The sequence below is a fragment of the Micromys minutus genome, assembly GCF_963924665.1.
Source record: "Micromys minutus genome assembly, chromosome: 4".
NCBI classification, from domain to species: Eukaryota; Metazoa; Chordata; class Mammalia; order Rodentia; family Muridae; genus Micromys; species Micromys minutus.
The window spans coordinates 76,028,721-76,055,555 of NC_137973.1; the positions used below are offsets into that span (position 1 = coordinate 76,028,721).

Consider the following 26,835-nt stretch of genomic DNA (forward strand, 5'->3'; position numbering starts at 1 on the left):
ATGGAGATGCTTACTGATGGAAGTCATCCAGAGGGCCTGCTCTCATGTCTCATACAGGAGAGGGGACCTGGCCCACAGCGCACCACTGAGAAGCACCTTAGCAGGTATCCTTGGTATTGGCAGAACAAGTCTCATCTAACTTCTTCAGTAAATGTGGTAATCATTCACAGATATCTCTGTCACATTTAGTATTTATTCATTAAAACATACCTACATAATGTGATTATAGAAATGCAGCAGGTTAGAGCATTAGCAGTCTTCTTTGTTTGTTTGCTTTACTTGTTGAGACCGAATCCTCACAAATGCTCAGGTTGTTCCTAAACTTTCAGCTACTTCCCTCAGCCTTTTGTGCTCCCTGATTACAGATGTGCGGTTTAAGATTTGTTTTATTTGTAATAAAAGCAATTGAAAAATCAACCCAACATATTAATAATTTATAAAGTGAATGTTATTGCCTGGTATATTGCTGGGTAACAAATGATTATCATATTTTGCATTCTTAATGGAAAATTTACCTGTTATTTGTGTGGATTAATATCCCTCCACAATAGTAATCTTTAAAATGTCATTATTGTTGCTATAGCTTTTAGTTTAGTTTGTAAAAAATGGGAAATGGTGTTTCATCAAATGTAATTGTTATTTCTGTGCCCCTGGTTTTGAATGAATGCCACTTATTTATCATAAGCTTTTTACTTTAAGCCAGTGGTACTTATGAGCAGCATTTTCTCTTTGAAATATCTGTAAGATGCCAAATGCATGCATTTAAGTGTGTGTGAGAGTTCTGTGCTGTGGGGGTCAGAGGACAGTTTTCAGAGTCTGTTCTGACTTTCCAACACGTGAGTTCCAGAGTCTGAACGGATGTCTTTGTGCAGCCAGTGTCTTTACCTTCTTTCCAGCCCCATCTGTCCTGCTTGGGCTTTTATAAGACATTCTGTAAGGTCGGAAACAGTACTGAGTAATGAAAAGCATGGTGCTCTCTCACCACTTGCTGTTTGCCTTACATGTACTGAGAAAGCTTCTTTCAAAGTTATACATAGATTTTTATTCGTTAAAATTTTAAAATATATATTTATTAAACATTTTAAAATATATTTATTTCGTGTACATGAGATTTTTGCCTCCATATATTGGTGTGCACCACATGCATGCTTGGTGCCCATGGAGGCCAAAAGAGGGTATAAGTTCCTGGAGTTTCAAACAGTTGTGGGCTACCTTCTGAGTACTGGGAATAGAATCTGAGTCCTCTGAAGATTACCAGTGCTGAACCCTATATGCAAATTTAAATGTACATAACTTGTGATTTCATAACAGGAAAATGTAAGATGAATTATTCTCTTACCTGTACTCCAGGTCCACCTCTTTTGGCCTCTTTTTGTCTTGGATGCTTACGGTCCTGGTGGTAAGGCCTCCTTGGGGGCATCTAAAGCAAAACCCATGTCAGTCCAGAGGCAGGCTTGACTGTTCTTGTCTTACACTAAAACGTCTCCAGTTTCTGTGTTAGATGTAACTTAAAGCTTTTTTGTCTGTTATTAGGCTCAAGCAAGACATCACAAATACAAAGACGGAGTTGGAAGCAGTGCTTAAGGAAGCTGAGTTGGCATCCTGTTCAGTAGAATTACTTTTGCCATTATTTAAGAACACGGTGGAAGGAATTAGTTTAGAAAATGTGAGTGTCGAACGTAGAATGGCTAATGAGACAGACAGTGAGCATAATATTCAGAATGCCTTGGCCAAGGACTCAAAGCTCAGTGGGATGTCTATATATAGGTACCTGATACCAAATATAGGGGCTGGGTTAAACGTTCTTTATTCCTGTCTTTAGCTGCAGTTCTTTTTATAAAAGATAGTCTCAGCCTATAGTGCACCTAGTAAGAGACTAGACAGGGAACTCCCAAGTGGATGTGTGACTCACTTGGCCTTGAACTAGAGAATGACATTTTCAGCAGAGTGGACTTAAGACTAAAATTGCGGTCTGTAGAGATGGTTCAGTGGTTGAACTCCTCCGAAGACTATCTCTAAATCCAGTTGCAGAAGAGATGATTCTCCCTTCTGGCCTCCATGGGCACCAGGCATACACAGTGCACAGACTTGCAGACAAAACACTCATTTACATATAGTAGTAATAAATAAATCTTTTAAAGATAAAACATCCCCGAGAGATGCCATATATCTGTTTCTTTGGCATCACTTGGAACAGAATGATTTTACAACTTCAAATAAGCTTCACTTTGTGCTCTGCACACGAGTAGAGCAGATCCTGCAGAGCTGTGCGTTCTGCAGCTTCCTTTTGTTGCCACTTTACTACCGTGAGGTGCATTCTGTCTACTGTGGGTGACCTTGCCAGGGCTTACCAGTACTGTGTGCAAAATAGTGATTATGTGCTTTTATTTTATCAGGCTGATCTTTCTGCATCCAATTTGAAGAAGATTTTTGAACAGAAGGACATATTATCAAAAGAATTAGACACTTTCAACCGTGTGAAATTAGCCCTAGAGCATCTTATTAAGCAGACAGACTGTGAACACGTAAGGCTCCTGTGCTGTGCGCTCCTGCTGTGGTGATGCCTCCCACTTGGAGGATGTTCCATTTCTCTGTCTGAATATAAAACATTGGTATATTGAAACACAAGTGATTCTTAGAGGTTTTGTTTGCAGTATTATTCTTAAACATGTACTTTCAATGTTAACTTTGATGGCTATAGGAGTGTTTAGGAGTCTCACAGTTTAAGCTTTCATGTGCATTATTATCTATACACACTTTCTCCCCTCACAGTAAAAGGTGCAGTGCACGGTCTCCGTCACACCCTAGGTCTTTGTTGACCTAGTAGTCACCTTTTCCACTCCTCCCTACTCTGCCTACTTTCTCTGACATATGGTGACTGCCATTTTACTCTACAGTTTTCCATAAAAATTTCTGTAAGACCAATTGTCATATTCCACATATAAATGACGTGATCATGATCTTTTTTTTTTCTCTTACCACTTTATTTTAAAAAAAGAGGAATACACATACAGATTTGGCATAATGCTATATGAATATTTTTTGTCAGTACGTAATTTTTTTAGAGGTTTGATAGCATGGACATGATCATGGTCTTGTCCTTTTGTGTTTGTTCTAGTTTACTAAACATGGTTTTCACTTGTCTTCACAGGAAAGCAAATGACAGCATTAAGTTCTTAATGGCTGAACAGTACTTCATTGTGGATATATACATATACATGTTATCCATTCACCTATCAGCTGATAGACTCTTGAGTTGTCTGGGCCAATTTATATCCTGTCAGTAGGATATACACGTTCCCTGTTCTCCATGTGCTTGCCAGCACATTGTTACTCCTTTTCATAAGCTTTTGATACTTAGTGTGACTTAGACTGAATGACCCATGATGCTAAGCACTACCTGCATCTGTTAACCATCTGTGTCTTTTTGAGAAATATCTATTTAGATCTATTCATAATTTAAAAAAATTAATATCTTATTCAATTTATTCAATTTTTATTTTTGTTTAATTAGCATTTATTAATTGTTTTAAATAATGGATGGGTTCCATTATGACATTTCAAACAAGTGTATAATGCATTTGAGCATTCAGCTGCCTATTACCATATCCTGTTTCCCACCCCCACTGCTAGAATTTAGAGATATAACGCCTCTTTCTAAATAGCATTCTGAGATTCTTTAGAAAAGTGTATGTGTGTGTGTGTGTGTGTGTGTGTGTGTTCTGTGATTTTTGTATGTCATTGGCCTATACTTTCTGAGGCATTCTTTTGAGATTAATTTAGCAAAGTAACAGATCATAAATTATGTGCAAAATAATATCAAGCCCTTCAGGCAGTAGTCTTAACTAAGAGACTCTGCACTGTGCGTGGCAGCTGTCCATGACTGTCCTTTAAGGGATGCCTGTGCTATGTTCATTATGTTTGTTCTTTGCACTCAGAGTTCATGCACACAGTGCAGGACTACACTACCATTTCATATTCCACACGGTCCATCTGAAGAGTTCAAATGAAGGAATAGTAGTCATTGAAGGGCAATGGATGTAGGTCAGTGGTAGACTGATTAACTGACATATGACTATATAGTGGAATTCCTTATGACATTAGAATGGGTAAAGGATGGGTGGGTTTGCTTTTTATTTTTTATTTTTTTGAAAAGATATACAAACTACAGAAACCAAAACGAATATTCAAATATATCAATCTAAAAGCTTGTAAATAAGATAGCACAGCATAGAGGCAGTCTACAGAATAGAAAATATTGGTGACTCCCTTCTTGCAGAGAGTCGATATCCATAGAAAATGCGTTCCCAAACAAGACAGACTATAAGCATGCTTAAAGCAGTGATTTTAAACATCGATGATCTTCTTTACAGACAGGAGACTGCTCACCCTGCTTGTTGAAGGATCTCAGTGACAGTGAAAGGGAGAACACAGTAAGCCTTTCCACTTGTTAGCCATTCTTTCTGACTTTTTTTTTTTTGCTTAGTATGCTGTTCAGTTTTAGTATTATCTAACTTGTGAGTTTTCTAATTCTTACCTTATATTTCCTGAAGAACCTTAAGAAGAAAGTACTTGAAAAAGAGACCTATATCCAAGAACTTTCATGCCTGTTTCAAAATGAAAAGGTAAACACATTTTGAGATTTTGTAAGTTATCATTTTTAACATTGTTAAAATGCTAAAGAATTTTTTAGCATTGCCCCCCCACCTTTTCCTTCCTCCCTGTTTTGATGTCCTCGGTTATAATCCTAATAAAGGCTTTTTGACACTTTAGATCAGTATTAGTTTACATGTATCAAATAGAATATCTTTTTAAGTTTTTGTTGTTTTCTTTGGGGGGGGGGTGCTATTTAGTCCATTTGGCATAAGTCACCACAAATTCTATACTTCTGGGTTGGATGATGGGACTGTACGAAGACCAGGACCTGAGTTTAGTTCCTAAAACCCATGTGATTCTGGTTTGGAAAGAGCAGAAATGGGAAGATGCTGTGACTCACTTGCCAGCCAGACTTGTTTAGTTGGTGAGTTCCAAGCCAATAGGAGAGCCTGTTTCAGAGGAGCTGGATGGTTGTCCTGAGGATGACATCCAAGGTTATCCTGCGTTCTCTAAACATATACAGGTTGTGTGTGTGTGTGTGTGTGTGTGAGATCAAACTTGTACACAGATGAAAATACTTATGATTTATTTTTTGGCAGTATTAAGTAATTTTGGTGTTTGGAGGAAGACTTTTGGCATAACCTTTTACTTGATCTGAGATTTGGGAAGATCTGTAGATTATCAGAAGGCATTGAATACATGTGCAAGTTTTACATACAGTTTTTGTGTAATACATTCGAGAGACCACACAGTGTACGGAAAGGAGTGCTGCAGTTCAGCATCTGCTGAGGTTGAGTCTGACTGGGGAAGTGTAACAATGACAGAGGGAACGTGGTGACTCAATGTTATTTCTCTTTTACAGCAAAGCGCTTTGAAAACAAACCGGTTTTCTCAGTCAGTTAAAGTAGTACATGATCGTCTACAGCTCCAAATTCAGAAGAGAGAAGCTGAGAATGAAAAGTTAAAAGAACATGTACAGGTTATGAGAATTCATTTTTATAAGAAGTAAGAAAAGTAACAAAAAACTAACTGTAACAGCATTGCTTGGTGGACTGTGGAATGAACTGATAATAAAGGAAGGTGATTTGGGCATTTATGTGAGAAACACACTGACTATAAATTAATCATAAGGTGTGTGGCCTGAACATTTAGGGCCAGATCCCTGTATGAAATAGTTTCTGTTTTGTATTTCAATCCAGAAAGCATGTGTGGAGACTGAGTTACTTTCTAATTTTTCTCACAGGACAGTTAAATTATGTTTACTGTGGATGTTTTATAAATTATGGAAACAAGTTAAAATAGCTTAAGAACAACAAAACTGTTGTTAAAATTTTGTTGTGTTTTATTCTACTCTTTTTTCCATATCTCTATATTCTTTTACACTAATTCTGTGTGTATCTAACAGGCAATTGGGAAGTTACGTTTCTCTTGTTACCAGTTGTGATCATTGTGAATAAGCTTAGTTTTCCCATTCAGACCACTGAGAAGTTCCCTTTGTACTTGTGCAGTTAGAAGGAGTGTTTGGTTTAAATGCATGTTCCTAATCAGTCATTTGAGGTCAGAGCCTAGGAGTGTGTTTCATGTCACAACCTAATTGGATCCACTATCTTGTTTTCTGCCAAAGGAGAAGAAACGGTGTTCCTACCTTCAGAGACTTCTCTAATCCAAGGGTGAGGATATCTAGGTAGATTTTAGTTTGTTTTTATAGCAGACATTTGCAACCCGTAGCAGCTGCTTCAAGAACTCTAGGTGTCCTTCAGTGGATATTTCAAAGAACGTTAATGTCCTTTCCCATTAGGACATTAAGCAGGCTTGTGGAGGATGTAATGTTTCAGTTAATTTTGTTCTTTGACTATTTTGTACCTGTGCCTACTTTATTCTGATGACTCTTCACCTCCTTTCCTTTCTATTTCTCCCTCCCATCCTCACCCCTGCCATCCCTACTGCTCCCTTCCCTAGGTACGCGACTTTGAGTTTTGTTTATGATAACCAAGTGATAGCCAGCTAAAGACACTGGATTAGCCTTTCCTGGGCTCTAGCAAATAGTCCTTCATTCTGTTCATGCCTGTTTCTTAGAGCACCTTCTCCATAGCTCCCATGGGTCCTCCGGGCTCTTTTCATGGATGAGGTAGTACAGGGCTGCTCATTTGCTGTGCCAGTGCTGTCCAGGCAAATGATGGGATCTGGCTTGTCACTCACCTATACCTCGGTTACCTTACACCGTCCTATGGTCCTTTAGTAGCAGTTGAGGATGTTTTTCAAATCTAAATGAAATAATGAGTTATTTTCAAAGGTAAGTTGTGACAGTATTTTTTTGTCTTTTTAAATATACTTAATCATCTGGAGACAACACAAGGCTAAAATCTGGGGCTCTGCCACAGAGTCCCTCTCCTGATACTGGATGCAGCCCCACCCCTACCCCAGCACTGCCCTGTGGGCAGTAGACAGAAGCCACTTTAGGCCCTCACTCTTCTGCCTTTCTTCACACATATATTCTGATTATACCTTGATTATATTTTTATGCACTAGCTATACTATGTAAAATAAATATATAAATTGTGGAATTTAAAGCAGTAAATACTGTGAAGGGATTAGGAGTTACTCTTTAGATTTTGGGCTTAACAGGGTTGTTTTTAAAGTATAAAACCAGAATTCAGTCTGACAAAATACATCTCAGGTTTTTATTGTCATGCAGCAAACCTTTTATAAATGTATGTTTTAACTTTTTCAGACCTATCCCAAAAATGCTTCGGACATTTTTTCTAAATCTTTGTAGTCTGTCAGTTGGAGTTAGAATGTTTTTAGAGGAGATGGGGAATAATGATGTATATAACACATTTGTTCTCTACCCGTGAGTCATGGCCCTGTAGGGTTACACATCAGATACTCTGCATGTCAGATACTTACATTATGATTCACAACAGTAGCAAGATTACAATAGCGATGAAAATAATTTCGTGGTGGGGTCAACACAACATGAGGAACGTTCTTAAAGGGTCATAGCATTAGGAGCATGTGGACTACTGGTATAGCATAGTACATGTCCTACTGGCTCTAACCTCATATACACAGCAGGATTACGTGTCATCTACAGTATAAGTAATGTATATATGTATAATATGCATACATATCCTACTATCTCATATGTATCCATTCACTTGGCAAATGATTGTTTTTTTGAAACTGTAAAAATAATTTGCCAATCTGTGTCTATCCCTGAAGTATTGAAGTGTAGGGTTTGAGAATTTCATAATGTATACAATATATTTTGATTATATACATCCCACCCACTTCCATCCACCAACATGTACCCCTCCTAAACTTATTCTTCTCTTTTTAAAAATACATGGCAAGACTTTCTTAAGCAAATGAAGAAACTGTTCACAGTGTGGTGGTGACACCATGTGGCCATCTAGAGGAATGACTGGTGTATTTCTTGTGGGTGGGTCCTTTCTCACACACAGACTTAGCTTCCATTTTGTTTTTTCATTTACTATAGTGCTCCATGAAACTAATTTTGTCTGTTTGTTTAAGATAAATTTGTAAAGGCTGCTGAAGAGGGAGTAGCTGCCTCATAGTTTCAGCTAAGACTGAAACTCAGGTTATACTTACAGTTAGTTCATACTAAGCAGCCTGCGGTGCTGAAGTGCAGAGGGTGTTTCTTTAGTTCAGTATTAGTGGAAGTGAAGGGAAACACAGCTTCTGCCCAGGACTAAGTAAATGTGACCATCTTCTCCTGTGAGTACCAAGTTTATTTTCTGTTGAAATGGCTGTCCTAGGAATGGGAGTGTCAAAGACAGATTCTTCAACTTTAGATTCCTGAACATTTGTATCATTTTCAAAATACAAAAACATAACAGTCTTTAGTCATTGATTTTTTACATATTTAATATTCATTAATACTTACGTTCAGCCCTTAAGTCTCAGATACTTCAAATAATTTGAAAGAAAATGTCAGGTTGTCAACACTAAAGCAGGTCTCTCATGTGATAGAGGTCTGGTTTAGTGTGTCAAGGAATTGGTCCTGACACCATTATCCTGTTCCGTGGCCGCAGGCCTGCCCTTTGACATTGTTTGACCTGTTCAACAGATTGTGTGGACCCGGTAGCCAGTGATTTAATTGCGTGTCTTTGGAGTTGATCATTTCCTAGGTCTGCCACTGTCAGACAAAGCAGTGTCAGTCTCCTGGCTGTAACTTGGTAGCAGCAGCACATGGCTTCTGTTCCTAACCTTTGCTCACTGGTCTCTGCTCTTCCATCCTGTCTTCATCATCCAAGCCCTGTGTATCCTGGAAATCTGAGGGACTCTGTGTATCCAGAGAGCTACCAGTACCTTTCCAGCTTTGAGTAAATACAGTTGAGATCATATTTCCAAACTGTGTTTTTAAAACTCTTCTGTGTCATATTTCATATGTTAACTAAATGATGCCTTATCACAGGGGCTGTAAGCCGTTGGTGTTTTATTACAATAACAAGTGTTGGTCTTTTTAGTCATAATTTTATGTTGGTTGAAATAGTTTGAATTTCCATTTTTTAACTTGTCATAAGAAGCTTTGGTTATATTACCGCTTATCACTTTAACTTCTAATCAATAATGATTAGCTGATTTGATAAAATATGTGTGGAAGATGATATGTGCTTTTTTGCAACAATTACATAAATATTGAAGCTCTGAAGTAATTTAATTGCTTCTATGTTTTTTAGAGCTTGGAAACCCAAATAGCCAAGTGGAACTTGCAGGTGAAAATGAATAAGCGAGAGGCTGTAGCCATCACAGAAGCCAATAGGCAAAAGGCGGTAGCCCTGAAAAAAGCATCAAAAGTGTACAGGCAAAGGCTGAGACACTTTACAGGGGATATCGAGCAGCTCACTTCCCAAATCAGAGATCAGGTGAGTGTGCATGTTCTTATAGAAGATGCTTCATGTGCTTAGGTGCCATCATCAGCTAGAGTCAGTCAGATAACAGAGTTAGACAGTGGAGTTAGCATAGTTAGATAGCATAGTTATAGACAGATTGGTTAGATAACAGCGTGGTTAGTTAGTCTACACACTTAGTTGGATTGCTTAGATAGCATGGTTATTTGAATTGCATAGTTACCATATTTAGTTAGGTAGCATAGTTAGCATAGTTAATTAGCATACTTAGCATAGTTAATTAGCATACTCAGCATAGTTAATTAGCATACTTAGCATTCGAAGCTTTAAATAATGATGTCATTCTTATCCATGTTACTATTAATGTTACAAGATCTGCTCATCTCTTTTGCTTTGGGCTTTTATATTGAATTGTCTAACTGAAAGTATATGTGAGTGTCTGCCATACCTAGTCCCCAACACACACATGGAAAGTTTCTAAGGCAGCTAAGGGTAAGCCTTCCTCCATCTTGCCTACTGGAATGTTACAGTCCACATTAACATATTAAAGGCCCTGAGAAGGCTTTCAGAATGAGGGCATGGAAGTAAGAATTTCCCACACTTAACCACAGAACTCTTCTTGTACCCACAGAAGAGCTCTTGGAAATGGTTCTGAGAAATATCAGTTTGGGAAATGCTGATTTATGTTATTAGACCATATGACTTTATTCAGTAATTCACTTCATTTAACCTCTGTAATGCATTTGAAACCATATGCTGACGTAAACAAAACATGTGAAAGATATCTTTGAGTATAATACAGAGCTGAAAAATGGATTTAGTGCTTTGTTCTTCTTGACTTCATTATTCTTATTCAGTTGCCATCCAATAATATATTCTCTGTTTATGTGTCTCACTAGGATTCCACCTCTTCAGAACGTATGCTAAGGCTCATAGGTTTATTAGTAGCTTCTGGGAATGAAAACAGACTTGTATGAAAGCTTGTACAAACAAAACAAGTTAATATTTTATAAGTTCAAATGTTACCATGCTAAGGCTCTTATATTTAACTTAGGTTCACTTGAGTATAGCTGGATATTAGAATTGAAGACTGGGCTCAGCTGGTATATGGCCGTGACCTGGCTGAATACCTAGAGATGCTTGGAGTAGTGGACACTAATCCTGGCATTGATGCTCTTGAGGTTTTCCCACTAAGGTAGCATCGCCAGAGCCCCAAGCCAATTTAGAAAGGTTCTGCACTGATTAAACCTTGTGACTTTATAAAGGACACTTAACCTCTCTGACTTTCCACTTCTTTATGAGCAAGGGGATAGGAACACTGCAGTAAGAACATGCGCATGAAACAGATGGGGCTGCTACATGCTGTCTCCTTTGCACCCCTCAGTGCAAGGAGCTGGCTGCCTCTGGTTGTAAGTGCTTCTTGCTCATTGTCACCGGCTCTTTTCCCTCTTAATCGGTGAGTTGCCTTTCAGTAGCTTTTCCTCAAGAGAAGGTCTTCCTTACTACTCTTTAAGTAGCAGACCTTTAACAATTAACCATATTTATGTCTTAATTTTTATGGTATGCATTTTATTCTGAAGCTACCTCATGCTTTACTATTCCTCTTCCTCCTCAAGTGTGTCTTAAGCTTGAAACACAAATGATTTCAGCACTGAGACACATGTCATTGAAGTCCTGTTTGTTTTGTTGCATGTCTACATACATCACAATGAGGACGGGGTTTACAAGGAAGGGACTGTGAGGTCTGTTCATTAGGAGGCTGCAGCAGGACTAGTTCCAGTGCAGTGCAAGGTGTGGGAGGACTTTAAATATCTAATATACATGTTATAATATATTATAATAGGAACTAACTTTACAGTATATGTTATATCTATCTCTTACTTCATAATGTATACTAAAATTTACACAAAATGTGAAATAAGGTTCTAGTCTTCAGTATCACAAACATTGCTATGAAAAACATAGGCAGTATCTTGTATATGCAAGATGACCAGTAAGCTCTCTTGTACGCCTCAGTGATAGAAGGACAGAAACTAGTATGGTAACTGCTGTCCAAGCCATTTCTGTGTTTTCTGGTGCGTGGGCAGCTGACATTCTTAGAACCAGGGAGTTTGTTTTTGTTTTTCTGTGGAATGTGGACAAAGCCAGAGAGGCTAGAGCTCTGAGGTTAGATGCTCAGAGAGCTACAGACATTTATTTACTGAGTGTGTGCTGTCTTCCTGGCACCATTCAGAACCCTGCAGACAGCGATGAACAAAACAGACAAAAACCCTCTGTTGTGAATCTCACATTCACACTGGCTTAGGCACTGCTGCTGTTCCTCTGCTGACAGCAGCGGCATTGTCAGGCTGACAGGTGACCTCTGGAAAGACAAATGAGGCTGATCCAAGATGCTGTGGGACTGGGGAATTGCAGATGGTTTTTATATACCGTGGGAGGCTATCTTCTCTCGTGTATGTGGCTCTTCAGTATAAAGAATGGAAGATGAAGATACATTCATACATAAAATAGAAATTATTTTTATTAATTGTGACACATTGCTTATAACTAGTCACATCAACTTCTTAAAATGGTAAGTTAGAACTTTACTGTGTGTATATAAGGTAATAGTCATGGAAGTATTTTATTAAAGCTTACTTTAAATTTTTCCTGTGTTAAAGCTAAACACTAAGAAAAGTTGCATGTTTTACTAGAAGAGTGTATTCATATTTATAATGTATTTGTATGTAAGACTTGGGGAAAAAAACACATTTAAGCTACAAGCTGAATGCGTTGTGTATTTTTAGGAAGCCAAGTTGTCTGAAACAGTTTCAGCTTCCAATGACTGGAAAAACCATTACGAGAAAATCGCAATAGAAAAAACTGAACTGGAAGTTCAGATTGAAACAATGAAGAAGTAAGCAAGAGTTTACATGGATCTTCTTCAGTGCAAGTGTCGATTTCTCTGGATTCCGTGTAGTGACGATGCTATTAGTGCTTAAGCGTTTATTCCCTCCCATGTAAACAGTACATTGACATTCCCATTTCTAAAGGTGAAACTTGCACATTACTACTTTGTGCCTGAGGATGTATTACTGTTGTTTTTAATATATATGCTTTGTCCTAAATGGAAGTGATATTCCTCCTTTAAACAAGGATACGAAAGTAGCAAACTTTATAAATGCTTTAAAATCCCGAAATTATTGTCCCTTAATTCAAGTGACTAAAATGCATAACAGAATATTAGTGAGTAAAGATACATAAATTTTGTTCTTTGACACAATAACAGACCCTGATATTTAAGTGTTTTTACCATGCTGTTATGCATTCTTATGGAAAACTAACATAATTGGCTTCTAAAGATGAGGTGTCAATGCCTAGCTTGATCCTTCCTTTAAATGTGTGTGTGTGTGTGTGTGTGTGTGTGTGTGTGTATACATGTGTGTGAGAATGTGTGTGTGTGTGAATGTGTGTGTGAGTGTATGTTTGTGTGTATATTTGTGTGAGTGTGTGTTTGTGTGAGTGTACGTATGCAGGCATATGTGTGAGTACAAGGGCCAGGCAGACATGCATCCATGGGAAATAGGCTAGATGATGTCATATAATCCTGGATGCTTTGAGCACAGCCCGGGGTACCACTTCTGTTCCCTTGCTCCATTCGTCCTTCTCTTTCTGTGCTTTTTAATCTTTAATCAGTACACCATTCCAGAATAATTTAAAAAACACTTGTTATTTGAATGAAAATTTCTGTTCTTTCTCTTATTTTATAAAGGCAAATCACCAATCTTTTGGAAGACTTGAGAAAAATGGAAACTCATGGGAAAAATTCATGTGAAGAAATTCTTAGGAAACTTCACTCACTGGAAGATGAAAATAAAGCCTTAAATATTGAGAATGTGAAATTAAAGGTAGTGTGTGTGTGTGTGTGTGTGTGTGTGTGTGTGTGTGTGTGTGTGCACTTAGCAGCAGCATTGTGGAGTAAAGTCAGCATTGGCTAATGTTCCTGTATCATTTTGTCTCTTATGTTCATCATGATATTGTATTATTTAGGTGAATAATTCCTAGATCTGTCAGTGTATCTGTGTAAAGTATGTGTCTACACTCATATTTATGTTCATCTGTGTAAGTTTTAAGATTCTTAGTTACATGTACAAAAAGAAGTTTAAATTTTATTTAGCAGGACAAAGCTTATGAGATTAAACAACTCTCTTTGTCTCAACTTTAAAAGAGTTTATTTACTCTCTGATTTTAGCAGTGAATCATTCAAAATTGCATTAGCTTTACTGCACAAAAGTATTTGTAGGTGTCATGGTTACCATATGATACAACATCAGACTGGGTCTGTTTGAAACCAGAAAGTATGTTCTTGGCTCCTTTATAATCAGAAAGAATTTCCAACTGAGTCAAGTCCAAGAGTAACTGGTTTATGTGTGTCCCAGAGAAGGGATGGGGAGGAAGATTTTTAGACTTCTGAGAAAAACAGAAATCCGAGCTCTTACACAGCCGACTTGCCTGTGGCTGACCATGAGGACGCCACTCTCCGCTCCACAAAGCACAGTTAGCAAAGAAGCTCTTGGACCATGGAATGCGTAATCACGAAATTGCCCCAGATTCATGTTCTTAAAACAGAAATAAAGGTTTAGGAAAAGTAGAAAGGATTTGGATGTAACTCCATCCCCCACCCCTCCCTTAAGGAGGGAACTTCAGCAGTTACAAAATTCAAAGTCTGGAATCCCATCATTTTTCTAAAAGTCCTTTTCTTTGGTAATAAAATATTTAAATTTTGTATATCTTTCTTATTAGTAAATCCCTTAAAAGTCTATTGCAGTTTTCTCTAATGTGTACATAATTTTAAACATCTATTAATCATAAGTATTTCAAGGAAAGGAAACAAGTACATTTCTAATACCAAGAAAAGAAAGTGCTTCATTCCTTAAAGAATGAAGATCCCAGAAGTTCTGCTTTGTTTCTGGAACCCCATATGCTACTCTTGTTTGTGGGAGCTCTCCTGCACCCTGGCTAGCCTCGGTGGGCTGGTCTCCAGGTCCTGCTGGGGTGTCATGGCTGCCACTCTGCCTCCTGCAGCCTGTGCTGCTTAGCTTAGTTCCCCTCGTTTTTTTAGGACATACCTTCAAAACATTGTTGTAACCTTAGAGAAACAGGGAAAGTGGGTGTGAAAGGTTTTTTATGGGCCTCTGGAAATACCTTTATTTTGCCTGATTTCAGGTGATACAGCACTCTAGGGAGAAGGCAGTCTTTGCTTTAGTGCTTTTTGCAATTGAAGTTAACAGAAAACAGTCTCTTGCCAGTCTGTTTCTTAGACTGGAAATACCACTTCAAATTTATGCTGAATTTTCAAAATATTCCTTTATCTTTGCTGTGTTAAGATTTCATACACATTTGTATAAGTATGCTGGCCTGGTGTGTTTTGGGGGAAATGATCTCTCTTCTTTCTCTTTCCATTTTCTTGGGTCCAGGATGCAGTGCTGACTGTACTATACTAATGAGTTATTGATGTAGATTGATGCCTGTTTTGTTTCCATTTTTCTTTTGATACAGGGTTTTATTAAGTAGCCTCAGCTGGCCTAAACCTTGGAACAGTTCCCCTGCCTCTGTTCCGTATGTGTGGGGTTTACAGTCATGGGCCCTGCTGCCATCTGAGTTCTGAGTTAATTTTGTCATATTCCCTTCAACTGTTATACTTTTGGTGGAGATTGAAAAGTGTTAAGTGAATGTAGAAAACGTGACATGTCAACATTATTGATTCTTCTTAATTAGAACACAGCTTGTTTTCAGCTCTCCTTTTATTTGTCAGTAATAAACAAACCTGTCTTGTGTGCTGATTAGATTTATTCATGAATATTAGTCATTAATTTTAGATTAGTCATTAATTTTAGTTAGAAGCCATCAAGTGATTACTCCATTGCTGTTGATGAGTGAGTTATGTTATAATAATTTTCAGCTCAGACTGCAATGTTCTGAGGTCTAGAAACCCCACCATTCACATATTTCTTTCTAGAGCACACTTGATGCCTTGAAGGATGAAGTTGCTTCTGTTGAAAATGAACTTGTGGAACTTCAAGAAGTAGAAAAACGACAGAAAGCCCTCCTTGAAGGATACAGAACTCAGGTGACTTGCATCTGTTTTAGTGTTTGTTAAAATCTGTAGATGATTGAGACTCGGGTCAGCAGAACTGAAGAGATGGGGCAAACATCTGTGACATAATTCAATGTCAAGGAATGTCAGACACTCCTTTCCACCCCATATGCCTTCATGAAGTTGTCTTGCCAATTCCAGATGCTAGCTCTACTTATGAAAACATTAGATATTCCTAAGAGGAAATTTAAAATTGATTGCATAGGCATAATGAGAATCTTAATATGGAATCTTATTAGTATGTTTAATGGCATTGATTTAAAATAACGACTACCATCTAGGGTCATTAATCACAACACTCCTCTTTCCCTAATAAATAATGTATAATTCAAATTTATTCACATGAAATAAATGGAAGAATTATCTGAGGCTTGAGATGGCTCAGTTGGAAGTGTGCGTGCCCTGCCAACATTAGGACCTAAGTTTAGGTCCCAGCACCCACCTGAAAAGCTGAGTGCAGCAGTGGGAGGAGCTTACAGGTGCCTGCAGCTCCTGTCCAGCCAGCTCAGTCTATAGTAACTCATCTCCGTGACAGACCAACCCTGCCTCAGAAAATAGTGATTAGAGGGGACATCTGACATCACACAAAAGCACGCACATGCGCATGCACACACACACACACACACACACACACACATGTATACATACATACACCACAAAGACACAGAACATAAGGTGGTATATCTAAAATAGAATGTATGTCCAATGATAAGTTACAGTTAAGCTTTCAGTTTTGGAAATGCAGTATGGAAGGAAAACTGGGAAAGACTGGATTACACAGATACACTTGCATGATGGGAAACAAATTGGGCATTAATGAAAGAGCCGTTATAGAAGCGTGTGACTTGAGAATAGTGACAGAGTGGGGTGCGGTCCAGCCAAAGACTGCACACTTGGCATGTTTGAGGCCTTGTCTCGGTTACCTTACTCAGGATGATCTTTTTCCACTTCCACCTGTTGCACATTGCATGGTTTCGTATTTAACGGTTGAGTAATACTACATTGTGTAAATGTACCACATTTTCTTTACACTGTTCTGCCGAGTGACGTCTAGGTCGTTTCCAATGACGAGAGCAGTGATGGCGTGGCTGGTCAAGTGTCTCTGTGGTACCGTCCCCTTGCTCCGCATCCTCACCACACGAGCTGTCACTTGTTCAGTTGATGTTAGCTGTTATGGCAGGTGTTAGGTGAACTGAAAGACAACTGAAAGTGATGTAGTCTTTAGAGCATCGGTCGGAGTGGACAGGCAGACAATGGAGGAGGAGCTGTAGTTGAACACTAAGAGTGTCTGGAGTAATGTTACATGCACACGCTGAGTGTTGGTAAAGTCAAAGTGAAGTGAATGCAAATGCACACCTTAGCTTTGTCTCCTGTCACACTTAAAATCATGCGTGGCACTTTATAGCTTGTGTTTTTTTGGTTTTGTTTTTAGGTACAAAAGTTGCAAGAAGCAGCTGAAATGGTGAAGAAGAGATGTAACAATTTACTCTGTGAAAATAACCTAATAATAACTAAAAAACCCAAAAAGCTAGAGAAGGTAAGTTTGAAATTGAAGTAATGGAGTCTTTTACGTGTGAGCTTCCATGTGAGTAGTTCTCAGCCATTTCCAAGTGTGTACCTCGGAGTGGCTCTTTCCAGGCTCGGTGTGACTTCAGACTTTTCTCTTTGAAGATACGATGTTCTCTGTGCTTGAGATGTTTGTTTATGTGAGCATCTTTTTACTTTTTATTTATATTTGACAAATAGCATAAATGCCTCATCTTTATATAAGTTTAAAATTTAAAAGGCCCAATTATTATCACTGAGGTCTACCAGCAATAAAATGAAATCTAGTCAGTCTCTCTCTTTCTCTCTCTTTATTTTTCTACTTTTATGTCTTTAGTATCTAAAAGAATTGTAAAGTAAGATATTCTCTGGTAAATGCATTTTGGGAAAAAATGATATCTTGAGAACCTCTCCTTTTATTCATCACATTGCAAAAGAAAGAGGGGAAGCCAGCGTTGGCAGTGATGATGTTTTTGTGAATAGTTTTTAGATGGAGCCACACTCTCTCTTGGATGTCACGTTGTTTTGGTAAGGAAAAAGTGAGAGTCATAGGACACTGATTCCTGCCCAGAGGTCAAGAGTGTTAGTGGTTAGGCCCAGAGTCTATGGCTGCTTTTGCTGCATTGCTGGCCTGTTTTGAGACTGGGAATTAAGAGGGAGGCATTGCTGTCAAGCAGGGTCAGCCTAAGCAGGCCAGCAGGCCACCAACTATGGAAGCGGCTGTCGTTAGAGCTGTTCTCACCTGTTTTCGCAGACCAAGAGGATGCCGTGCCATGTTGTTTCTCCCTGGACCGTCTCATGCACATTCCCCTCCGCTGCTAGCGGTGCAGTAGAAGCCCAGCTCAGAGCTAGAAAGGGAGGGACCTGCTTTGGTTTGGTTTGTTTGTTTCTTTGTTTGTTTGTTTGTTTTGTTTTTGACTATGTCATTATAATATTTGCTCTGATAGAACTAGGAAAGTATGTTTGTTTTTTTGTTTGTTTTTAAAGGAAGTTTTCTTTTTATTTCTCTGCTGCTTGATTCTCCTTGGCTCTTATGTATTTTAAAGGTTCAGAGGTGTGCTTATCTTTTGTCTTCAAAATGTTGCACTATGCTGTGGGTATCCCAGCTCAGAGAATGTATTCTTCTTGAGGTTCCTCCCTGGAGACACCCCAAATGTCAGCTTTTAGCTGTTTAGTTACATATATCAATGTGGCGTTCCTTAGGTGGTGTTACAACACTCTTCTCCATGGTTTATGGAAGTGCCACAGTCAGTAGGGCAGGAGGTGAGGGGAGTACTGTGGGTATTTACCATGACAACAGCGACCAGATGCAGCCCTCTGAGAACCAGTGCAGTAGCTGTGTTGAAGCAGTGGCCCAGTGGACTCCACTGACTGAAGGGGCATGTGTGAGGCACAAGTGCCATCAAGTTACAGTTGCTGGAGAGCTGAAGATGGACCAGTGGGAACAAAGCACACCCATTTCTTTGTCACATGCACTTACGTGGAACACTACATTTTTTTGCCTGACAACCTATCTGAAAACTAATTTTAATTATACGTCTCATGTAAGTTAACATTTGTAAGGTACTTAGTACTAGCTTGCCTAGTCTTTAAGATAGTAAGAATATCCCTGCCAAATGTGTGACCTTGCATTTATTTTCCCTAATGTGACACCTCAGATGAGAGACCAGGTGGAGTCTCAACTGAAGCAGGTAGAGCAAGCCCGCAGCTTCTTCACGTCAGCGGAACAGAGACTTCAGGAGTGTCAGGAGAATCTGCAGCGCTGCAAGGAGAAGTGTGCAGAACAGGAGGCCACCATTAGGGAGCTTCAGGGCCAGGTGTCCCATCGCTCTGAGTTTTGGAAGATGTGTTAAAGAAACGTTTGCCAACAGCATTTCAGCAGTTGAGGGCACTCATGTCGGGTTAACATTTTATTCCCATCTGTACCAGTTGATGCAGTATTTTCGTGCACTTTCTCTGTTTTCCTTTAGTACTATTTCCTGGTTACACTGGTTATAGAGATAGCTTATACAGGTTATTTATGAGTCTGCACTTGGAGGACATAGTGTGATGTCATGAGAGGAGGGGCAAGCTGGGCTTGCCTGTCTGTTTCTTGACATCAGCATAAGACAAATAATAGTTTACCTTGCATAGTGCCTCGTACTTATTGGGATAATTCTATCCTTTTACTTAATACCTATTAATTCATCAGCATAGGGACCGTATGTGTCCTTGTCACCATAATCTCCCTCCTCCCGCACGGAGGGAGTTCTCCTCACAGAGAACACTCTGTACCTGCTTTAGGATTACTTCATGTGTCCTTACAGGAGCATGGCTGAGTCTGATAGCCAGTTTGTTTCTTTACTTGCAAGACATTTCCAGGAAGAATTCACTTTGTGGCTTTCAAAAGAAACTTACTTTGCTTTTAAAAACACAAAGCAGTTTTCCAAGAAGAAATTCTACTAGAAAAAAATTTACTACCTTAATAAGTATGAGAAAAATTATTTTTATCCTATGCGCATGTGTGTTTTGTCTGCATTTCTGTGCTCCACATACACGTAGTGCCCAAAGTGGCCAGAAAAGGGAATCAGTCTCTGGGACTGGAGGTATGCCATGGCTGTGAGCCTCCAGGTGCTGGGAGTGTAACCTGGGTCCTCTGGAAGAGAAGCCAGTGCTCATAACCACTGAGCTCTCCCTCCGGCCTGAAGAGAAATATTCTTATTACTATTAAAGCTACTTAACCTCTTTAAATCAGACTGAAGCAGTGAGAATAGTCTGTTCTGCCCTGAGCAACTCTGTCTTTGACTTACTTGACTTTTACTCAGCATTGTCACAGGTAATTATCTATCAGCATCTTCACTGGAGCATTGATATGAGAAACATAACAAATTAACTGTCTAATGAACAATGTTTAAATTTTTCACACATATTTTTTAAGCTCTTGTTCTTGTTGGGGTTTTGTTTTGGAGGCAGGGTTTCATGTAGCCTGGACTAGCCTGAGTCTGAGGATGGACTTGCATTTCTTGTCCTCTTCCCTCTGCCTCCTGAGCTGGGGGTTGCAGCACAAGCTTTCTGCAATGCTTGGTACATGCTGGGAAAGTTGTTGCCAGCTGAGCCACATCCCCAGAGAAGCTAAATGTCTCTTTTCATTAGAACAGTATTCAGGGTATTTTAATTACCATCACCCGGGGAAAAAAATGTACTTCATTTTCTAACATAAACATCAGCTTTTAAAACCCTGTGAGGATTTGGAGAACTTGTGTATTAGCATTGTAAACATGGCTTGGTGTCTTTCTGTGTATTCAGAGCTTCTTGTTTCTTATACTTCTAAATAAAATACGTAGTTTCCTTGGAATTTGATGAAGAAAATAACTGCAAAAACAACCTGTCTTTTTCTTTTTTTTTTTTTCTTTTAAATTCCACTTAGGTTGATGGAAACCATAGCCTTCTGACTGGGCTTTCTCTTGAGGAGGAAAATCATCTCATTCAGCTGAAGTGTGAGAGCCTTAAAGAGTAAGTAAGGTTGACTTAAAACTGATGTTACTGTAATCTATGTGTGTGTATGAAATACATAAGCATATACATACATACATGCATACGTGTGTGTGTGTGTGTGTGTGTGTGTGTCTGCTAAAAGAAAATTAGAGCAGATGGACGCAGAGAATCAAGAGCTTGAGAAGAAGCTGGCCGACCAAGAGGAGAACCTCAAGCACAGTGACCTGGAGCTGAAAGAAAAGGCTGCGGAGTGCACTGCGCTGTCCCGGCAACTCGAAGCTGCTGTGGAAGAGGGACGACAAAAGGTACAGATGGCCTTTATTTAGAAACTTTTTAATTAGTTTGCCAGAGTCCTTTTCCATTGCCAAGCCTACAGTTATTGTTTTGATGCTGATGACAGGGTGGAGGGAGCAGCTCCATTTTTGTTCTTTACTTAATTTTCCCAGAGCAAAGCACAGACATTACTGAGCCAGGACTGCTTTTCCAGATGCGTGCTGACGGCATTGGCCGCACAAACTAGTGCATACAGGAGTGTATTCCAGTCAACCTGTGAAGTGTGCACTCAGCCTGCCTAGTCTCCTGCTGTGTGGGCACTTCCGTCGTTCCTCACAGACAGAGAGGAAGGCTAGACCGTAGGGATGTCATGCTGCATGCATGTTCTGTAGTAGAAATGGAGAAAGAGTTGGTATTTCAACCAGGGCGAAAGGGAATGATGGGAAGGTCTCAAAAAGGACCTGAGTTTATCAAACAACTTGAAATCTCATGTTGAAAGACCACAGGGTGAGTCCTGGCAGGCTAAGCCCGGATGCCTTCCGGTTCTGAAGTTTGGCTGAGTTGGTTTTCAGGAACACATTATTGAGTAAGTTCAGTAAGTAGTGGTGCTACCTGCAAACCACCTGTAAACCAACTGCAGCTCCCACAGCCCACACCCCACCTCTGGAAAGAACCAGAGTTTAAGTTAAGACCTTGTTGGTGCCAGTTGCTCCCAGATTTTGTCCCAAAGTGGTCTGAGTCCCCAGATGGTGTCTGTCCTTTCCTCTGTACTACAGCAGTGGAATGTGGCCATGTCTCATTTCTGACCATAGGACAAGGGCCACCACTGCTGTGTCACCCTTGTCTCCATTGAGGGCATGAATGTTTCCCTGGGCCCCTCCTTTCCTTCCTGGCTTTGGGACTCATTGCTATTCCTTCTTGCTGAATCCTTGAAGAAGTCTGTGGATTTGTTCAGGTGACCTAGAACCTCAGAGTTCTGTTGGAGCAACCCTTCCTGCTTAGCTCTTTGTTCTTGAACTAGACTCTCTCTGCCTCTGCCTCTGCCTCTGCCTCTGCCCCTGCCCCTGCCCCTGCCCTTGCCCCTGCCCCTGCCCCTGCCCCTGCCCCTGCCCCTGCCTCTGCCCCCTGCCCCTGCCCCTGCCCCTGCCCCTGCCCCTGCCCCTGCCTCTGCCCCTGCCTCTGCCTCTGCCTCTGCCTCTGCCCCTGCCCCTGCCCCTCTGCCTCTGCCCCTCTGCCTCTGCCCCTGCCCCTGCCCCTGCCCCTGCCTCTGCCTCTGCCCCTGCCCCTGCCCCTCTGCCCCTGCCCCTGCCCCTCTGCCTCTGCCTCTGCCTCTGCCTCTGCCCCTGCCCCTGCCCCTGCCCCTGCCCCTGTCCCTGTCCCTGCCCCTGCCTCTCTGCCCCTGCCCCTGCCTCTCTGCCTCTCTGCCTCTGCCTCTGCCCCTGCCCCTGCCCCTGTCCCTGCCCCTGCCTCTCTGCCCCTGCCCCTGCCTCTCTGCCCCTGCCCCTGCCTCTCTGCCTCTCTGCCTCTGCCTCTGCCCCTGCCCCTGCCTCTCTGCCTCTCTGCCTCTCTGCCTCTCCCTCTGCCCCTGCCTCTTTGCCCCTCTGCCCCTGCCCCTGCCTCTCTGCCTCTCTGCCTCTGCCTCTGCCTCTGCCTCTGCCCCTGCCCCTGCCTCTCTGCCTCTCTGCCTCTCTGCCTCTCTGCCTCTCTGCCTCTGCCTCTGCCCCTGCCTCTTTGCCCCTCTGCCCCTGCCCCTGCCTCTCTGCCTCTCTGCCTCTACCTCTGCCCCTGCCTCTCTGCCTCTGCCTCTGCCCCTGCCTCTCTGCCTCTCTGCCTCTCTGCCTCTCTGCCTCTGCCTCTGCCCCTGCCTCTCTGCCCCTCTGCCCCTGCCCCTGCCTCTCTGCCTCTCTGCCTCTGCCTCTGCCTCTGCCCCTGCCCCTGCCTCTCTGCCTCTCTGCCTCTGCCTCTGCCCCTGCCCCTGCCCCTGCCTCTCCCCTGCCTCTCCCCTCATGCTTATGGCTTCAAACCAACATAATATAAGCAACCAGGAGACGTAGAAAACTCAGTCAGGCTGCTCTGAGCTGCTCTGAGAGTGAATGGCAAGTGCCAATGTCATGCGTCTGTCAGTGTGTTCACCATTCTTCACTGTCTGATGCGTGGTCTATGAGCTCTAGCTCTGGTCCACCATGGTTCGAGATACCACAGTGGATATAAATAAAACTATAAGCAGCACAAGCATGCACACCTCTCCATCTCAAGTTAACTTTCCAGAAACATATGATGTATGTATACACAAATATTATAAGTGCTTTTCCAAATTAAACTTTCATTTTTTCCTTGTTTTACTGGGATTAAGCCAGGGCCTTGCTTGCACATGCTAGGAAATCAATCTCCCATGGAGCTACATCTCCAATTCAAGATAAAGTACATTGAAATATTTTCTAATGGGGTTGTCATACCCAACTAACAGCTACTTGGGAGAAAATATGCTATGATTATATAAGGGTTCAAAATATAGTTAAAGGAAAACACATTTAGTTGTTTTATTCTCTTAATGAAAATTACAGGTTTCTGAAGAAGTAGAGAAAATGTCATCTAGAGAGAGGGCTTTACAGATTAAAATATTAGATCTGGAAACTGAGCTTAGAAAGAAAAATGAAGAACAAACCCAACTGGTTGGCAAAATGAACACTGTAAGTATCAGTGTGGCTTGTTTTGAAAGTTGGCATTTAACCTGCATTCCATGTAGCTTACTTACATTCCTTTTTTAAAAACGATGTATTTATTTGTTTTATGTATATGAGTACACTGCAGCTGTTTTCAAACACACCAGAAGAGGGCATCAGATTCCATTACAGATGGTTGTGAGCCACCATGTTATTACTGGGAATTGAACTCAGGACCTCTGGAAGAGCAGTCAGTGCTCTCAACCTCTGAGCCGTCTCTGCAGCCCCTTATTTACATTCTTAACATACAGGTGTTATGAAAATGAAAGGCGGGTCGTGGCTTTCATTTTACTGCTAATATTAAGAGTAACAAATAATAATAAAATACAAACCAGAGATCTCATTGCCCTGCTCTGTGCAGCTTCAGTTGCACAGCCTCCAAGTCTCACCAGGCAGACGGACCCTACACAGCGTGTTTGTAGCAGCTGCTCAGCGAACGCTCCACATGGACGCTGCTCACGCTTTATTAAATTGTATTTACTTGGATTTTCATCTTTTAAAGATAATTGCAAGTTGAAGAGTTATGAGCTACATTTTTATATGTGTCTTGATTAATGACTATTATATTTTAGAAAGGTATGATTTTTATATTCACCATTGTTCAGTCTGTATGAGCTTTGATCCACTCAGACATGAACTGAGAACTCCAAGTTGACTGTGTTTAATTGGCCTCTTATATTTCCTGAGTGTTTGTGGAATGGTCCATTGGCATAAGATGCTCTTGAAGCTGGCGTTAGCTGTGCTTAAATCACTTGAAAATTGCATTAGTTTTTAAAACACCTTTTCAGAAGTCTATCCTAATGGCACAGCAGGTTATTAAACTATGTAGACTTTGGGTCTGCTTAATTTTGGTTTTTGTTGTTTTTATTTGCATGATTTTTTTATAGTAAACTTTATAAAATAAAGTTTAAGACAGTGAAGGTCTTATGGGATGAAACATATTTTGGAAGAAAAAAATGTCAAAAAAGAGTATGAAAAGATGTCATGGTAACATGGTAGTAACTAGTCATGACACTCTAAATAAAGTCATCTTAATCACATTATATCTAATAACTTATGGCAAAGTTACAGTATACAGTAAACTAATAAAGTAGAATGATTCATCATATATGCTTTAATTACTAAAGATACTGATTTAAAGAAGATATTTAAAATCTCTTTGGGAAAATGGATATATTCAGTTATTACATATATAATTACACATCTTCATCTTACACATGAATGCCATATTGACTCTCTGTTTCTCTCTTCATTTAGAAAGCCCAGCATCAAGATATATGCTTGAAAGAAATACAGCACAGTCTTGAGAAGTCAGAGACTCAAAATGAGAGCATTAAGAATTATTTACAGTTTCTTCAAATTTCCTATGTAACAATGTTTAGATAAATTGTTGAATTCTGCTGATTATGCTATACTTTATGATTTATAGGTTAACAGTATTAGAAGTTGTATGTGAAGATACTTGAGACATAATTTATTATTTAATTGAACTTTAAGAAATGATAGCTTTTACTATTCCTTTGTAGTAGATAATTTGCATTGAACTCTGGCTTCATTCTTTTGTAAAATATATTAATTTTAAAAGTATTTTTCTCCATAAATGAAAAAAATCAGAATTATTTTTACAAACCATTGAAGTAAATTTGTAACAAATCTAGGCCAGTTATGAGACAAATATATGGTTTTACATAATGTATTTACTTGTTTTATATTGTAATGCTACATAAATAAAATATTCAGAAATTTAATTTTAGTAACAGTATAACATAAGTTTTAAAGACAGGTTTTTTGCTGTATATAATGTTGCTTCCAGTATATGTTGAGTTTCCATCATCATTTATATGGGATTTTAAATCTAAGGTATTAGCTCATTGCTCTTCGGTGCCAGCTGATGGTGACAGAGGAAAACATATCGGCAGCCCTTGCTTCTGTCTGTAGGCATCCAGGCTGTCCCATGAAGCCGGGGCTGCTGCTCTGAGTCGGGAGGGCTCAAAATTCAAAGAACAGGAAAGAAAGAGAAAGAAAAGAAAGTCTGGACATACAGCTCGGCAGTAGATCTCTTGCCCTAACATATAAGTTCTGGGATCCTCAGTACCACAAATAAATATGATGATGATGCTGGTGCTGGTGATGATGATGATTTTAGCAGTAGTAATAGTTGGTTCCCCTAAGGCCTTGGGAAGTGCCCTGGAGAACCCCTTAGCGCCCTACTTGGTGCTGGCCCAAAGCAGGCATGCATGGTGTTCCTGTTGCTGTCTCAGGCCCTCCGTAATGCTTTGCTATGTACTAGATACGTAGGTGATGGATGTGGAAAGAAAGACTGTCCCTATTTGTATCTAGATATGAAAAAAAAAAAAAAGCATGATGGAATTAACCTCCATTGCTACAGTGTGAAACTCAAATTCTAAAATTGGCATTTGAGCTTGTCTGTGGCTCCAGAATTTAAGTTGTGCATGCAGAACTGCTTTCCTCTTATAGCCACAGCAGAGCAAGGGGTGGCTTTTTGCTATTAAGCACTTGTTACAAATGTAATCCCTGAGTGACTCACTCACTTTTGAGGAAACTGAGGACTTAGAAGTCTAGCCACTCAGCCTCCTAACATGGCTGGCAGTTGGGAAACATACGGGCCCTGTTCCATCTGTGCTAGCCTCATAGACATTTAAAAATAGAAGTAGTAACTTCTTGTAGCAAGGATACACTTATTTATAAATGGTTTCTGTTTATCTCCTTAACTGTATTTTCATCAGAGTAACTGAAGTCTATAACCTTTAAATATTTGTACACCCAGTGTTTGAGCTAGAGTGTGGGAGGAAGAGACACAGCATCCCTATAGTTAGTTCTTAGCCACCAGGGATCTAGATATAATCCAATAATGGGAGTTTGCCAGATTCCAGGAATGTCACAGCCTCTGTGCTTCATGTTTCCCTGGGTAGCACTGAGTCCCAGCACCTATGAGGACCCAGAGTCATCACCTAGTGTCCCTGAGCAGTTTGTTTCCCAGATTCCCACTCCAGAGAACTCTCTCAACTGTAGCAGGTTTGAGGGATTTTCTTTTCATTGCCAATATCCTCAGCCTTGAGACATATTAAGTTATGTAAGTTTTCTTCTGCTGTTCAGTTACGATCACTCCTTCCTGTATTCCTCTCCTAGTTTGGTTCTTTGAATCTGATCTCTCTTGGATTTGGCTTTTTGTCAACACAGGACCTTGTTGGGC

At 40.2% G+C, this 26,835-nt stretch overlaps 1 protein-coding gene across 3 annotated transcripts; it reads left to right on the forward strand.

Annotated features, from left to right (window-relative positions):
* Nucleotides 1-25,007, forward strand: ODF2L (outer dense fiber of sperm tails 2 like; the record flags this gene model as incomplete). 3 transcript variants are annotated; one of them, XM_080916545.1, is made up of 16 exons in its annotated part: nucleotides 1-104; nucleotides 1,534-1,666; nucleotides 2,397-2,525; nucleotides 4,374-4,433; nucleotides 4,554-4,625; nucleotides 5,459-5,575; nucleotides 9,300-9,485; nucleotides 12,257-12,366; nucleotides 13,222-13,357; nucleotides 15,469-15,579; nucleotides 17,039-17,143; nucleotides 18,810-18,968; nucleotides 20,558-20,643; nucleotides 20,768-20,930; nucleotides 23,463-23,588; nucleotides 24,879-25,007. In XM_080916545.1, the coding sequence occupies 16 exons, from the start codon at nucleotides 1-3 to the stop codon at nucleotides 25,005-25,007; spliced, it is 1,926 nt and encodes a 641-aa protein (XP_080772671.1). The 3 variants fall into 3 exon arrangements, with proteins under 3 accessions (XP_080772671.1, XP_080772672.1, XP_080772673.1); XM_080916546.1 differs by lacking the exon at nucleotides 18,810-18,968; XM_080916547.1 differs by lacking the exons at nucleotides 2,397-2,525; nucleotides 18,810-18,968.
* Nucleotides 25,008-26,835: the final 1,828 nt, after the last annotated feature.